Below are 17336 nucleotides of genomic sequence, written 5' to 3'. Positions count from 1 at the left end.
TCCTCCTCAGTTAAGGTGGGAGTCTCAATGCTGTCTATGTACGGCAGTATATCTTCTATTGTGCCCAGGTCTCTAGCCTTGTAGAAATCCTTATAGTAGGCGGCGAATACCTGGACTATTTGGACATCTTTCTGCCAGGTTTGTCCCTGACCATCAATCACCTGTTCTACCCAGCGGGCATCCTGCTCTCTACAGCTTAACCACACAAGGAGCTTTCCAGACTTATCCCCTACATCAGTGTTTCCCAAACTGTGGTCGCGGACCCCTAGGGGTCCGTGACACATTCCCATGGGGTCCGCAGGCAGCTGTTTTAAAAGCACTGCAAATGTTCCAAGTATAATTAGAAGTTTTCGAGCAACAATAAAAGTGTCAAGACCAAGATAACACCAGTGATTAATGTTCCTGCTGGAGAGAGATGAGTTTTGTCCAGTGGCAGCTTGACTTATTTAATGTAGCACAGAGGGTTAATATGCCTCTTGCAAAGAAAGTGTGCCTATATTTATTTTTTTAACTGTGTTTGATCTGCATAGGTCAATGGGTTACTGCTTTTGTCACAGAGATTCCTTAGTTACTGTACAGTTTATAAGTGACAATTGTGATCTAGCACAGAGACGTATAAACTGGCATCAAAAAGATGTTTGCAAACTGCATGGTACAAGATAGTAACTTAAGTTTCTCCCCAGTCTTTCATTGTCCTGATGCTGCTAAAAAGGTTTATTTGAATGGAAATAAAGTTTCATTGTTAAAGTCAATGCAAAACACTGTGTTATGCCTACCAGTATGAATGATGTGAATCCTACAACTAGTAGTCACCTTTGCCTTATTTTATTACATGTATGATTCATTGTCTCTATGGGGCAGATTTACAAGGAAAGTGACTCAGTGAGTGCTGCAAGACATTTGGCTGTGCTGCTCTTAGTCACTTTCAAAGCACAGGGATACAACATATTTACCATAGTTTGTTGCATCTCAGTGCTCTCCCTGCGCTAGTGCACAAACTGCTGCCATGCGCCAGCACAGGCACCCTTGTACCATGGTGCAAGGATGCCTGCGTTGTGGGGAGATTGTTTATGTTCAGGTAGGATTCCCTTTCTGCACATAAACAATCACTAGAGGGGATTTCATCTTCTTAAACAACGAGGAGAAATGAATACATTTCTTCTTGTTGCACCTCCCTACGCCTCCCTTGGGGAGGTGTAGCATTCGGACGCATTTCCAGATTCATGATTTCTCGTAAATCTGGAAATGTATCTGGTTTCATGGGTGTTGCTTGGGAACACTCACAGCAAAACCCATGAAACGCACCTTTCACGCAAAGTCCTGCGTGCAAAGGGGCCATATTTAAAAGAACAGGAAAAGTCACGTAGGGTGGCTTTTCCGGTTCTTATAAATATGGGGCACTACAATGCGCCGCAGGAGCGTCACTTTTTGTGACGCACCGGTTGCGCAAGGGTCTTGTAAATCTGCCCTATATGTGTGTGTGTTGTAAAGTGCTCTGACATCCTACAATGGTATGAGAGATGCTATAAAACAAATGAAATACATGTGACAGAGGGACTTAGGAGAGACGAGAGGCACTGTTGGAGTGTGATAAAAAGGGAATCACTGAAGAACCCGAACAAAGATTATTGTATCCTGGTGCATAGTAAAGTCAGCATTTACTATTCTTTTAAAGCTAATACAATTCAATATATAATGATAAATGTGTTGTAGAATGCACTATTGTTTCCTAAATTGTCTTGGGGGGAGAACCTCCCAAAGTCCCCTTTGTAGTGGTTTGACTCACTCACTGCACTTGGTGTGCACCCTGTGGGGACTGGTCTGAAAACATTTGCCAGGGCTGCTTTGGGTTTCCAGACTGGCCCTGGCAGGAGCAGGAGCCTTGCAGTGTTAAATAAATCCAACCATTTAAAAGTTAGTCATGGAGATGCAGCACCAACCCTCCCAATAAAGTTTTTTGTTTTTTGCAGATTGTTTCAATATAAAATACTAAAATCCTTAGTAATTCGACTATTTGTTTTGTGTTCACACCTGTGTTTATTTTTTTCGGATTACTGTTTAAAATTTAAATTATACAGATTGCTAGGGGTCCCCGGCTTTCAGTGCTGACTCAATGGGGGTCCTCAGGAGCCAAAACTTTGGGAACCACTGCCCTACATCATATAATCTATGAGGGGTCGCCTGTGCTTGAGCTTTGGCTTCATCTGTCACTAGGGCCTTGTATTGTTGTTGTTTGTCCACTAGAAGTCGAAGTATCTGTGGGTCCCGTTCTAACATATGCCTTTGTTCTAGCTCCATGATGTGAGTTTCCAGAGCGTGAAGCTCTTCCTGTGCCTTCCTTTTCTCCCACGCTATTCTATTTTAGGCCCTGTCGCACAGAACCGTCTTAAAGGCTTCCCAGAGTATTACACCCGAATGGACCGACCCTATATTTTCTGCGAAGTATACCTTCGTATCTGCCCTGAGTCCCCAAAAGGATCTCTTTGTTCAACGCAGTAACCTACTTACCTATCCACATAAAATAAAATCTGTCATCTTCATATAACATGATGTGCTTTGCAGGAGGCACATTAACCATATAAGCTACTTTAAGTCAAAACTAGGGCTAGACAAAAACAGATCTTTCCATCAAATGTGTTAAGCACGAGGCAGCTAAAGCAATCACATCTACATGTGAAGACATAACGTCGTTAAAGTTCCAGCCCACCACGTGTAGTGTGTCTGGTGTGTCCAGAAGGATATCAGCTAGTCCAGTAAGAGTTCTGGCTTGAAGTTTTGGTGATGCATATATCAAGGCTATCGTGATCTTTTGTCGTCCCCATGTTCCCGTTATTTCCACGTACATCCCCTGTGGGTCCGCCATGTCCGAGTAGCTACAAAGGGGGGGGGGGGATTCCTTAATCAAAATGGCAACGCCTCTGGAGCCTGTCGTGTATCCTGCATGCGCCAAATCTTTATACGACAATATCCGGACCTACCCTCTTTATGCAGGACAGGACCAACCCCCTCTTTATTTTGTTGCCCAGGCCATTCACGTTCCACGTAAGGATCTTGAAACAGCCACTCCTTGTGAAGCAGGCTGGCAACTAACTTCTGTCGCAAGAGACATCAGTTGTGAAATGCATGTGTGGTACCAGTAGTCGGGTGACTAGTATGCAGGTGTGTGGAATGATCCCATATCTGGTATGCTTTAAAAACGTAACGATAAACCTCGTCAAACATGTAACAAGTCCCTCCCCCCCAGGAAACAGTTGAATCCCCCCCACCAACCTCCCCATACCCCACCTCCCTCCCCCCCGCTGTCCCATCTCCGGCCGAATGGTAGAGAATGAGCTTTTCGGGTGATGGAGGTCTGTCGCCCACCCAGTCCCAAACTCACAAAATAGGAGAAACCAGCTCTGAACCTTTAAAGTGACAGCATATAAAGGTGTGAACAAGAGCAAGCAAGAACGAGAAAGAATAAAGACAGAACAAACGAACAATGAAAGAGGGGCGTCCAACTGGCTTGCTCCAAGCGAACTCTACAGATTATTGGTCAGCCATACCAGTCCCTGCATCAGGAGTTAGAGTTCAGGGGTTCCCCCTGGGTCGCCATGGTGTCTGGTGAAGCCTTGTGCTCCATCGCATTTATCTCAACCGCCAAAGGATGCAGCGACTGTCTGTACGACTCCGAGGAGGAAAGCTGAGGCTCCTCCTCCACATCCGAACGCGATTTCTCTGTGAGGCAAAGGAATCGAACCCGTCGGCAAGTTAGAGTCGAGGGAACCACCACTCTGACGCCTCCTTCTGTCAGGTCCAGTTTTGGGGTATGGAGTTGCCCCTGGAAGTCGCTCCCCGCGCCGTTGCCGCGTTCTTTGTGGTTTTGGTGCCCCCTTGGACCTCACCATGGGTCTCTCTGCAGCATCCATCTTTTGGGTACTGGTCGTGGGCCTCATCAACGAAGGGCGCTCCTCCAGCCATTGCCACGCCTCTCCTGGATTTTGAAAAAAGTGGGTTTTATCCTTGAATATTACTTTTAGTTTGTCCGGGAACAGTAGCATGTACTGGATTTGGAGGGCTCTCAGTTTGGCTTTTATCGAGTCATAGGAGCGTCTCTGCCTCTGCACTTCCTGGCTATAATCAGGGAAGATCATTATTTGGGCATTGTCTTGTCGGATCTCCCTGAGTTTTCTAGCTTCTCGGAGAATCATGTCTCTGCCTAGAAAATTCAAGAAACGAGCTATTACTGGCCGAGATCTCGCTCCTGCCGGTGGTTTGGCCAGCAACGCTGAAATGGCCCTTTCTATAATGTAGCAGTTAGAGAATTTATCCTTTGGGGAAATGCGCAGTAACCAAGCGTGCAGAAACTCCGCCATGTTTGTTCCTTCGGTTCCCTCTCTAAAATCAACAAAGCGGAGATTGTTGCGCCTTGCCCTATTTTCGGCATCATCCACTTTCCACAATAGCTGTTTATGGGACGATTGAAGCTCTGCCATACCTTTCCTCATATCTTGTATGGTGCCTTCAGCTTCATCTTCTCCTGTGATCAGGAGCTTGGGGACGAAGCAGAGAGGGCTGATCTTTGCAACTGTGGTTTTCAAGCAAACATGAGTTTCATATTTTCATGAACACTGCTACATTGAAAAATGTGCAGAGGCCTCACAGGAGGCAAAGGGGCTGCTCACTGAAATCCCTGAATAAGGAACAGCTGCAGCTTAATTCTGTGGAAGAATACGTTTTGTTTAGTAACCTGCGCCCAGCACTATTGAATGTCGGCATGCCAAATACTAAAGTTGTGTAGTTTTGATTACACCTTATCCACTAGACACTGCCTACCTCTATATCTCAATCTTCTAGGTTCCAGTTTTCTCCCTTTGTTACGATCTTTCCATCCGTTTTTCCCTCCTTGAGTGTTTTTCATCTCTCTTTTGCTCTGGGCCAAAGTCCGATGAGGAAAAATAATAGCTGGTCCCCAAAAAGAAGTGTTGATCGGCCCCACCTGCAACCACCCACTCAAATTAAGCACTGCGCTCTGCTGTTAACATCTTTTCCTGAACTGCTCTGTAGTTTGTGCACACACACACTGTCACGTTACACAGCACTTTTTGTTGCACAGATATGCTGCACACACAATCTATGCTGCATTACACAACAGATATCCAGTGATGCACACAAACTCCTTAGTGCAGGGCACAGCACTCAGTGTAAGCTGCACACACAGTTTATGATTGTCCTACAAGTTACCAAGACAATGTAATGCACAAGTGTATGCAAATTTCGTTTGAATGAACAGCATGTCTTACAACATTTTCGAGACTGCTACAAACCAAAATGTATGTATTATATAGTCAGTATCTGTGATGCGATTCTTACCTGGATTGTTCTCTTCAAGAGTTACCAAGTAGAATAACCCTCGGTCGGAAAGTAGCTCTGGCACAAAGGGAAAGAACCTGTCCATTACTTCTCTTCCATTTTTGCCTCCAGCCCAGGCCGCCGTTAAACCGGAGATTCCAAGCTGTGATGGAAAGGAGGGTAGTACTTACTTGGTAAGAACATTATTTTCATAAACACCTCAGCAAAAGCATCACACCAAATATTTTTGCAGGAATACATGAAGAAAAGCAGCCATTTGAAAAGCAAGCGCTACAAACGACTGCGAAGCGGTCTGCCCTGACTCTTTGTGCTTTAAAACTAGTCATAAGGGGTGAACTAATAGCAACATCAGCAGGCGAAAACAGACTCTGAAAGGAGCAGAGGAAGCAGATAGAGGTAGCGGTAGCAGAACTAGAGTCAATACACGAACGCACCGGTGCTCCTCGTATCTGGAGGGAATTAGTAAAGAAACGTCTAATCCTCCGCTGTCTGGACCTGGATAGAGTAGAATATGCTTTGCTATGCCTTCAGCACACATTTGTCCTTAGCGGCAACCGCACAGGCCGCATGCTGGCCCACAAACTACGTCAGAGGGAGGTATCCGGAACTGTGCTGGCAATTAAAGCTCCATCCGGGGTAATTGTCTATGCAGACTCAGAAATAGCAGAGGCCTTCCATGCTTTCCATGCCAGACTCTATGTGGGGGAGACTCTCCACACGCAGACTTGGCTGGCTATCTCCATGACATGCAGCTGACTACGCTGCCAACTGACACCGCATCTCACATCGATCGTCCTATCCATGTCAACAAGGGGAAGCATTCGCCCGCCTCAAAACATCTAAATCTACGGGCCCGGATGGCTTTACCCCTCTGTTTTACAAGAAATTCTGTCAGCAATTGGTACCAATATTGGCTCGGCTTTTTAACTCATTTATTGATACCAGAGCGCTGCCTGATTCTCTCTCTGAGGCCTCTATATCAGTGATCCTCAAACCCTCCAAGGACCCCATGGAATGCGCTCCTCATCGTTCCATCCCATTGTTCAACATCGATGCTAAAATATTCACGAGCATACTGGCAGCGCGCATTAACTCATATATGGCGGGTCTCACTGACCCAGACCAAGCCGGATTTATATCTACAAGATAAAGTGGGGGCAATACCAAACCGTATATACACCTCACAGATCTCATTGACAGCTCCCGAAAGGAGGCCCTCCTGCTCTCTGTCGATGCAGAGAAGGCCTTCAATAGGGTTTGCTGGCCATTTCTATTTGAAACACTTTGCTGCCCCGGCTTTGGGGAGAGGTTCCTTGGCTAGAAGAGGTGCATTTACAACGCACCTAGGGCTTCTGTTAGAGTCAACGGATGCTCCTCCGGACACTTCCCTATATACAGAGGAACCCACCAGGGAAGCCATCTATCCCCATTACTATTCACCCTGCATATGGAGCCGATGGCCCAGAGAGTTAGAGACAACCTAATGATTTCAGGATCCGCCTGGGGCGGACACCCACACTATAAGCTTGTACGCCGATGACATTGTCCTGTCCTTGACGAATCCCGGAATCTACCTCCTGGCCTTAGTGGACGAGTTCTCCTGCTTCAGTGAGGTATCGGGATTTAAAGTAAACCTTCCCAAGTCTCAAATATTGAACCTTTTCACCCGCCCGGATACGGTAGAGACCCTATCTAGAAAATTTCCATTTAACTGGGCCAGCAACCACATACTATATACCTGGGGATTCTCCTGGCGCGAACCCCTGACAAAACACTAAAAGCCAATTACGGCCCGCTCTTGGACCAGACTAACAAAACCGTATCCATATGGGCTCGGTCGGGCCTCTCTTGGGCGGGTCCCATTGCCGCAGTCAAGATGACGATCATGCCGCGCATACTTTATATTTTCCAAACTATTCCTCTTCCCCTCTACCACATTACGGAACCTGCAGCATGCCATCAACCGCTTTCTATGGTGGGGAGGAACAACCAGGACTCAGTTTCTCGCAGATTTCTAAGCCTAGAATGGGAGGGGGATGAGCATCCGAGTGGTGTCTAGATACTTTCAAGCATCCCAGCTATGCTTTATTCAGGAGTGGAATGGTCCCCTCTCAAGAGAAATACTGGTTGTTCATGGACCAAGCTATAGCAGGAATAAATATTTGGCGTGAGATCTGGCTCCCACGTAGGCATAGGGCATGGGGGCTCTATTCCTCCCTGATCACAGCGACTTCTGTAAAAGTCTAGGATGCCATGGCGATCCGCCATGGTTTTACCTCATTCCCCTCCCGGCTGACCCCGTGGGTGGGCAACCCTGACTTTCCGCCCGGATGTAAATCAGAACCATTTCAGCTGTGGCGAGAGAAGGGCTGCAAAAGGGGAGCAGGAAGGAATTATCCCTTTCAAGCAACTTCAGGAGGACTACGCACCCACTTCTGACCAATATATTTATAGACAAGTATGTAATTGGTTAACCTTTTCGAGGATGAGAGCAGGTGCTTATCGCAAATTAACTCAGCTTGAAAAATGGCTCATCATGAAAAGTGACGACAAGCGACTTATATCAGAACTCTACACCTCACCTAAGAAATCCAAGGGTCAGCTACGGTGGGAGGAGGAAATAGGCAGGCTCCTCACAGACAAAGACTGGCAAGTATTCTATTTCAGAGCCCATCATACGGTCCACGACATTCCAGGTACTGAAGCAGCAAATAAGGTAGCTTCCTACTGGTACTTAACACCGGCCCGACTGAACCACTGGAATAGAGACCACCCGGTCTATTGCTAGCATGGTTGCGAACAGACAGGCTCCTTAGTACATTTGCTCTGGCATTGCCCCAAACTGGTAAGATACTTGGACATTATACTCCGAGAAAAAATGTAGCCTTCAATACGGATATCCCGCGTTTTCCTAGTTACACACTATTGGGTCTCCCCAACCCGTTTACATTTCCCTTACGCTCCCTGAGAGGGAGGCAGATAGCCTTAGCCCTTAACACCGCAAGATTAGAGCTACTTGCCCATTGGGGTTCTGAGGGTGTCCCAGACCATGCAGCATGGTTAAGGCGGTTGTGGTCAGTATTGGGAATGGAACGCCTATCTATGCTGGCAGACAACAAAGCTGAAGCATACACGGAACTGTGGGTTCTCAATTCTAAGCAAGGAATTTGGGGAGATAACCTGCCCCAAGCTCCTACAAATCTTGCGCCACACTTCTAACACTCAAAGTACTGACACCCAAAGGAGTTGACATGGAACATACTAGAGACAACACTTCAGATGGAATACATGAGCATTCCCGGGTGCGGAGGAGACGGGATAAGAGAGAAGGGAGAGGGGGTGTTGCCCTTCGTTGGAGTCATGGGCCTTTGTTTCCGGTTACGAGCCCATTTTGATGTTGTTTATTTTCCCTTCTACGTTTATCAGGAATGGTGTAACAATATGCTATGCATACGCATGTAATTTGATATGTGGACTTTTGCCATTCAATATTTTTGCAGCCGGCCTCCGAGTTGTAGGCACATTGCTGTGTCTTTACTGTTGCATTTGAAATCCGTTGCCGGCCATTGGCTGCAGGCATGTAACATGTTATGTTGCTGTGAAAACTAATAAGAGAATGTATTCCATAAAAGCAAGCGCTGCCATACTGGCATACCTGGAGCCAATTCCGACCATCACTGCTGACAAGGGACATATTGTATTAACTTTTTAAAGAGATACCAAGACATTGACACTTTAAACAACTGCAGGTGGCCACGTTTAAGACCTATTTTTAATCACAAGCTGTTACTCAAGCACAGGCTCCTACAATCCCCTGAGCCAAGGCCATCCAGTTCATGTAGTGTTTTAACACACTCATAAGCAGGAGGTTTTGAGGGAATAGTTCTGGCTACATGGAAAGCCAGGAGAGCAATTAAGCCCCATGCTAGCTTGTTTTCTAAGGGAGGATAAGGATTTTGGCAACAGCAAATTACATTAGTAGAAAAAAAATTCCCACTTTAAACCCTTGCATAATCAACCATATTCCTTGTCTATTCATGTTTGTGCTGCAGAGGGTGCAAAATAACATTTAGCTTAAGCAGTGACCAGTGTTAGAGAGAATACTAGTGGAGAGTGAAGTCTGGGCAACGCCGATAAAGAGTTAATGACCCACATGTGCACATTAGGGGACTGACTGAAGCACTTGAAGATGTATCTGTTTTCACTTTGGATAACAGAGCACTTTTGGCAGTGCAGGATGGCTGTCATTCATTGAGTGACATGCGAACACTCTGGCCGAAGCACTGTGTGAGCATAGATCCTCCTACGGTTTATTCAATCAGGACTGTTGAGTAATGTACTAATTTGTGGTTTTGCTAACTCATTTGCGAAGCCTTTATTGCATTTCTCTTCCTACTTCTTTTAAAGTTCCATTTTCATTATGGGAGTCCCCATTTGGTAGCATATCTGCTGGGCACACTTACCTTTTCTCTCGTAGTCCAGATATAGAATTGCTGAATTTCCACTCTTGTTGAACACGTTCCACTAGCATGGTCTCTCCATGTATACCAAGTGGCTTTTCCAACCAACAGTGGTTTGTTCACACAAGCAACTCCATGTCAAAAAAGATCCCTATTACCTATGGAGTCCTCCCTGGTTCCATACTGTCCCTAGTCATCTTCAACCTTAACATGGAACACCTTGGTGCTCTACTCACAGACAATAGTATCAAGATTCACCAATATGCAGATGATACATAACTCTACTTAAAAGTCTCCCCTGCTTCAGACATTCAATGTCTCAAACGCTGTCTACACAACATCCAGACCTCAGCATCATTCAGCATCGACCTGAAGATTAACCAAATCAATACAGAATTCCTATAATTCACCAAAAACAGGAAACAGAACAACCCTGGCTCAATGAGTTCAAACTTGACATCTTCGAATCCCACTTTCAATGAGCGTCAAGTCACTTGGATTCAACCTGGACACCAACCTCACCCTCAAGAAACACTAAAAAACTGCCACAAAAAAGGCAGACTGGTAACAGGTCTCCCTTCTAAAGAAAATGAAACCGTTTCTTCCAGAAACCGACTTCAAAACTGCTAGTTGCATCTGGATGTGATGATGCTATGCTCCATGGCCTCTCAGACTACATAATGCACTCCTTAGGGGCACCATACATGCCACGGCACCTCTCATCTATACTAATATAATAAAGAGAGAGCCTAAACCTTTGAGGCGGGTAATCTCAGGAACCAGAGCACCAATCACAACACCCAATACAGCGTTGGACAGGGCAGTTGCAGCAGAAGGATATAGGCTATGCAGACGCCCACCATATACATTTAAAAGGTCAAAGAACCGTGCCAGCACAGTAGTCCCTTGTGGGCGTGTCTGCGTTGTGCTGTGGGCGTGTGCTGGGGGCGTGACAAACGCTGGGGGCGTGTGGTACGTTCCGCCCTTCATGCCATGTCTCATATCGTGTGCTAATCCCACCCTGCTCCCTTTAAATACCCCTGCACCCCATAATCATAACCCACCCGTACTCCTTAAAATACCCCAACACCCTTAAACACTAACCCATCTTAACCCTATAAATATACCCTGTACCCCAAAACCCAAACCTATCCCTAAACCCTAAAAATACCCCTGTACCCCAAAACCCAAACCTAGCCCTGAACCCTATGAATACCCCTGTACCTCAAAACCCAAACCTACCCCTGAACCCTAAAAATACCCCTGTATCCCAAAACCCAAACCTAGCCCTGAACCCTAAAAATACCACTGTACCCCAAAACCACCCCTGAACCCTAAAATACCCTTGTGCCCCAAAACCCAAACATAGCCCTGAACCCTTAAAATACCCCTGTACCCCAAACCTACCCCTGAACCCTAAAAATACCCCTGTACCCCAAAACCCAAACCTAGCCCTGAACCCTTAAAATACCCCTGTACCCCAAAACCCAAACCTACCCCTGAACCCTAAAAATACCCCTGTACCCCAAAACCCAAACCTAGCCCTGAGCCCTAAAAATAACCCTGTATTCCAAAACCCAAGCCTACCCCTGAACCCTAAAATACCCCTGTACCCCAAAACCTAAACCTAGCCCTGAACCCTTAAAATACCCCTGTACCCCAAAACCCAGACCTACCCCTGAACCCTAAAAATACCCCTATACCCCAAAACCCAAACCTAGCCCTGAACCCTAAAAATACCCCTGTACCCCAAACCTAGACCTGAACCTTTAAAATACCCCTTTACCACAAAACCCAAACCTACCCCTGAACCCTAAAAATGCCCCTATACCCCAAACCCAAACCTAGCCCTGAACCCTAAAAATACCCCTGTACCCCAAAACCCATACCTATCCCTAAACCCTAAAACTACCCCTGTACACCATAACCCAAAACTATATCTGAACCCTTAAAATACCTAAACACCCCAAAACATATACCTCAGTACCCCAAAACATATACCCCTATACCCATACTAACCTTATGCAAACCTTAAAAAAAGCATGCTTTTACCATTCATGCATCTACAACGAATTTCGTTGTAAATGTATGCGTGGTAAAAGCATATAAAATGTAATGCCATGCGTTATAATGGCATTGCGGAGTCATGGTACTTTCGTAATGAAAGTATGCAGAGTGATGGTATGCGGAAAGAAAGTTGCGGAATAATGGGTGTTTACCCTCCCCCGGTAAGTACTTTGGTGGCACGGCGGCCCACATCTCCAGCAACATACGCATATTTTTTCACCACCCATTTGAAAAAGGCACAGGTCTCTCTCGTTGATGGCCAGCACCGACATACACTTTTAGACACACCTCCCGCCACAAGTTCTAGAATTGCGAACTTTAGAGCTGGAGAGCTACGTTCGAATCTCGGCATCAGCTCAACTTCCTGTGATTCCAGGCAAATCGCTTTGCCTCCCCGTGCCTACCACAAATGAATGTGTTCTTCTGTAATGTAAATTGTGCTTATGCCATGTTGTCGAGTTTGCGCTATATAATATTGCAAGCAAAAATAAAGTAGGGAAACTCGAGTTCACACACTACTGAACGCGCACTCTTAAGTGCATCAGCAGTACACTGTGAATCGGAGCGTTTCACAGGCCTGTCACAGATAAGAAATGCTATCAAAACGAAATCCTACAAAACAATATACTACTGGCCGGCAGCAATTCATACCCGGACAACGTCAGGACGGGCTGCTAGTCCTGAATAAATAGGATTACATGACCCGTAGCCTTATGGAAAGCCACTGGCTCTCCTTGCCGCCCTGCACCATCTTTAAAACCAGTTTTCTTGTTTAAGAAGCCATCATAACCAGCACTCCCTCTTATATTTCAGACAAACTCAGCCTCTCTAGTGGTTCTATACACATTACACATTCTTGGCCAGGACACCTTCAGACTGCAGGCTAGGAAAGTCAAAAAAAGAAGAAAAACAAGGCAACAGGACATTTCCATTTATGCACCCTGGATCTGGAGCAACATCGCCATATTCATCAGGACCGTCCAAACACTGTTCTAATTTATGAAAATAATGAAGACACTTCTCTTTCAAGAGCACTACATCATAATGCATTAACAATCCAAACACTGGCTACCTATCTTTTAACTTGTTTACTGTATGCTTGTCATTTGACATTGTATGGCGCTACTTTGCCTTTTGGCTAGGTTTGAACTATAGAAATAACATATATATATATGTCAGAAAGAGTCATGCACAGTACAAACGTGGAAGGTAATTTTTACTTAAGAACTCTTAATATCTAGATTATGCATATGCATATATATATATATATATATATATATATATTTATATGCATAATCTAGATATTAAGAGTTTAATATCCGGATTATGCATATATATATATATATATATATATATATATATATATATATATATATATATATGTATGAGCAAATGTCCCAAATAGCGAGAGGAGCTCTGTAGCTGGTGCCGGCGGCGAGGTTCAGGACACCCTCGCAGGATACTTTTCAGCAAAAAATTGTTTCAATCAAGAAACACGCCGCACACTACTCCATAGGTTCAAATCTTAAGTTTATTTTCTGTAGGATCCCCACCTACGCGTTTCGGACAACAATCTGTCCCTGGTCACGGTACAAACCAGTGTACCGTGACCAGGGACAGATTGTTGTCCGAAACGCGTAGGTGGGGATCCTACAGAAAATAAACTTAAGATTTGAACCTATGGAGTAGTGTGCGGCGTGTTTCTTGATTGAAACAATTTTTTGCTGAAATATATATATATATATATATATATATGCATAATCTAGTTATTAAGAGTTCTTCAGTAATAATTACCTTCCACGTTTGTACTGTGCACAGTACAAACGCGGAAGGTAATTATTACTTAAGAACTCTTAATATCTAGATTATGCATATATATATATATATATATATATATATATATATATATATATATATATATATATATATATATATATATATGTATAATCTAGATATTAAGAGTTAAGTAATAATTACCTTCCCGTTTGTACTGATATATATATGCATAATCTAGATATTAAGAGTTCTTAAGTAATAATTACCTTCCCGTTTGTACTGATATATATATATATGCATAATCTAGATATTAAGAGTTCTTAAGTAATAATTACCTTCCACGTTTGTACTGTGCACACATCTATGCATGACTCTTTCTGACATTTGTCAAATTGTCCCAGCAAGTATTTTTCGTTTCAGCATTTACTGTTGCATGCAATCCTCAGGTTTTACACAAGAATAATGTATAAACATATTTTTTTTTAAAATAGAAGAGAGGAGGAAAAACACATGTTAAAAAGCTCAAGTGTACAGTTAAGTCAAGATGAACTAGCTTAGTGTAGATTCAGGAAGGAGTAGGCGATTGAGGTATAGTTGGGACAGGGAAGATGTAGTTCTATAAGAAAAGAGTAATGGTTTGGAACTGTTTTAATGGGAGGCCGAGCGTAAGCGTGGCTTCTGTTTCGGAGGGCATAAACGGGCACAAAAACTAGTTCAGGTACAATTCACACTGGTTTGTCAGGGAAGGTGTTGCTTGCACATAGACCAGCTTCAGGCAGGACAGAGAGAGCTGCATTAAAGAGAAGACGCCAGCAATTTAAAAATAAAAATATATAAATAACAAAACACAGGAATATTGCATCTTTGTATTGCTTTACTATATAATGGAGGGAAATTATTGAAAACTGTAGTGATATCAAGGTAGATTTCATTAAGGTGTATTGTCTACTGAATTGTTTTACCACTCTATGTAACCTTACTGTAGAATGTGTAAGTAGCATTCCATAATAGAACCCAGAAGCATGTTCCAGTACGTGGTTAGGGGGACTGAGCTGAGCTGCACTGAGTTGGTTCGGTCTTATAATATCCTGAATAAATTGGATCTCTTCTGTACTTCTGCTGCCTGGACTCCCTTCATTATGACACCATTTCATGGCGACAAGGATGAGGACACACACCCATATATTTAACTTTGTGCCATCTCACGTGTCTTTGATTTACAAAATATGCTAAATGCAAACATTTAAGTATACAAAGAAGTGATGGATGGAATGCTTGAATTAATCTCAGCCACTGGTAATTACTCGGGCCGAATCCCAATCCATCGTTATTCCGTACACCACGTCACCTCAGTTTGAACCCAGCCATACGTACATCAGTTTCCAGCCAAAACTGACAGGTCAGGTCCTCCCTGAACCAGAACACAAGTAAACCAAGGAGCGGTTGAGATGGGTGTCCTAACACCCTGTCTCCCCCAGTGAAGGAATTGGTGAGTGGAGCTGTACTACGTAGGTGTGGTGGGCCAGGCGCAGCCTGGCAGAACTGATGGTGCTACGTGGGGATGGGCCGTGGCGAATCTCTGACTTGGCACTCTCACTTGCACAGACACATGCTGGGGAGTATAGAGAGGCCTTCCATGCTTCTGGGGTTTGCCACATTGAATGGACAGGAGAGGGGCCATCAGGGCAGCCCCACTGTGATTGTTGCCAGCAGTGGTGCCACTGGAGTGACTTTTCAGGCATTGCCTAGTTGAGCTGCGGGCCTGGAAGCAGATGGTGGTGGAGTCCTGATCCGGGTGTGTTCCTGCTGGGATGATCATGGGGGAGAGGCTCCGCTTGTTGGGAGTGGCAGCTGCCTGCGTGACGCGGTGGGAGGGCCTTTCAGGACATTGGGCCTGGGGCTGTCAGGCTAGATGTGGACCATTCGAGGTCGATGGTGGGTGGACAAGAACCTGCCCTGTCCTGACACCTGAGGAGAGAGCGCGGAGCCCCACAGGGGATGTCACCACTACAAGCCTTTAAAAGTGCACTTGTACATGGGCAAGACTCAGGCCCCCCCCCCAGTGGGTGTTGAGAACTGAGAGCAGCTGACGCAGGTTCGGATTGGGGTGGGCATGTTGTGCTGACAGCTGCTTGAGGTGTGCTGGGAGATGCCAGAAACAGCCCCTCCTTATGGACTAGCTGTGAAGTCCCCTCACTGAAGAACCTGAGTGGAGGCGTCCACCATAACTGCTACTTGACAGTGCCCGGGACTACTCAGACTGGGAGCCGTCGGGGCGCTTCAGCAGGTGGACAGGGCAGGACCAGGACCGGACACCTGGGTAGTGATTGCTGGCTGCCGAGTGAGTTGTGTAACTGGTGGCCCTTCTCTCCCTGCCACCCATGCTGACTTTCATAGACCCATTTTGGTGTTCGGGCAACTCGGTCCTGTATTCTGTGTGGACCAACTTTTTGGAAGCCGATGTGCCCTACATGGCCAGCAAGGGTATGTGAAAGTGTGCTAATCCCACTGCTCAGAGCAAAATAGTTCATTTAACCTCTCAGAGGGGAGCAAGCGAGAGGATCTGGAACTGGCACCGCTGGAGCTGTGCCTATGAACGACTCAATAACATAAATCCTGCAGGCAATCAAATATTCCAGAACTTACCTTGAGGGGAATATAGTGAGCTCAGCCTGCATCTTTCGCTGCTTCTCCAAGACCGTAGAAATGTGGTGAACTGGGTTACCTAGGAGGAGGGCTGCCTGTCCAGAGTGGAGGATAATATCCGCACCCTTCAGTCTATCATAACAGCCCTCCAAAGTAGGGTGGGCCGGCTAGAGCCCGAGGATGCAGAGGGAAGGAGCAGACTAAGTGACATCTGCATTGTGGGGATCCCCAAGGGGAAAAAGGAAGGGTGACTAACGCAATTAGTTGCTAAATGGCTGGCCTCTTGGTTCCCCGCAAAGCTGCTCTCCACAGGCTTTGTCATGATCCTTGGCAGCTCAGCTGCCACCTGAGGCCCCTCTGCACCGGTTGATAGCCCAGCTCTTCAACTGCGTGGACCAGGACATCATTCTCCGCAAAGCTTGTTGACTTGTGAAAGTATGCTCTTCCCTGATTATACACTCAAGAGTACGACAACAGCGCTGCTCCTTCTTGGCTGTTAAAGAAATACTTAGGGTGTTACAAATTCAACATATTCTACAGTTCCTGGCTCAAAGTGATTTGTAAGGGAAAAACCGTCTTTATTGATACGCTCAAAAGTGCCTTGGCCTAGCTTGAGGAGCACTTGGATTTTGGTTATTGCCAGTCGATGTTGACCCCGCTGCGTGTGAGTTAGGGGGGACAGGCCTGTGTCTTGGAGGCAGTTACCCCATCGGACCAAAGGCACGACTCGGAGACAAAGACTGTCCAGGTGTTGAAGCAGCGGTGCAGTGGGGTTGTGGAGGCCCTCTCTGGGTCTGGGTGTCACGATTCGCTCCCTATGTTCTTGTGTCCACCCCCAGGGGGCTGAACTGTGGGACTCTACAGTGTTCTAATATGCTTTCTGACACTCCCCTGCATGCATATCTTGACTTCCAGCCATTTGGACACTATTTGGGAATTGACATCCATTCGCAATCCATGTCGGTTTTTGTGAAAGCCAGTCTGCTTAGACTTAAAGCCAGCCTACTCATGTCTGAAACTCCATTACCCAGAATT

The 17336-nt window shown here is 45.6% G+C and overlaps 1 protein-coding gene across 1 annotated transcript in view; it reads right to left on the bottom strand.

Moving 5' to 3' along the window:
• HEMK2 (HemK methyltransferase 2, ETF1 glutamine and histone H4 lysine) overlaps positions 1-17336 on the bottom strand; it is a 133904-nt gene that overhangs the window by 21595 nt on the left and 94973 nt on the right. The window contains exon 6 of the mRNA XM_078655871.1: positions 5353-5494. Within this exon, the coding sequence (XP_078511997.1) occupies positions 5353-5494 (142 nt within the window). The remainder of the gene's footprint in view (positions 1-5352; positions 5495-17336) is intronic.

The sequence above is a fragment of the Lissotriton helveticus genome, chromosome 1_1 (assembly GCF_964261635.1).
Source record: "Lissotriton helveticus chromosome 1_1, aLisHel1.1, whole genome shotgun sequence".
Lineage (NCBI taxonomy): Eukaryota > Metazoa > Chordata > Amphibia > Caudata > Salamandridae > Lissotriton > Lissotriton helveticus.
This window is presented reverse-complemented; position numbering and strand designations above follow the sequence as displayed.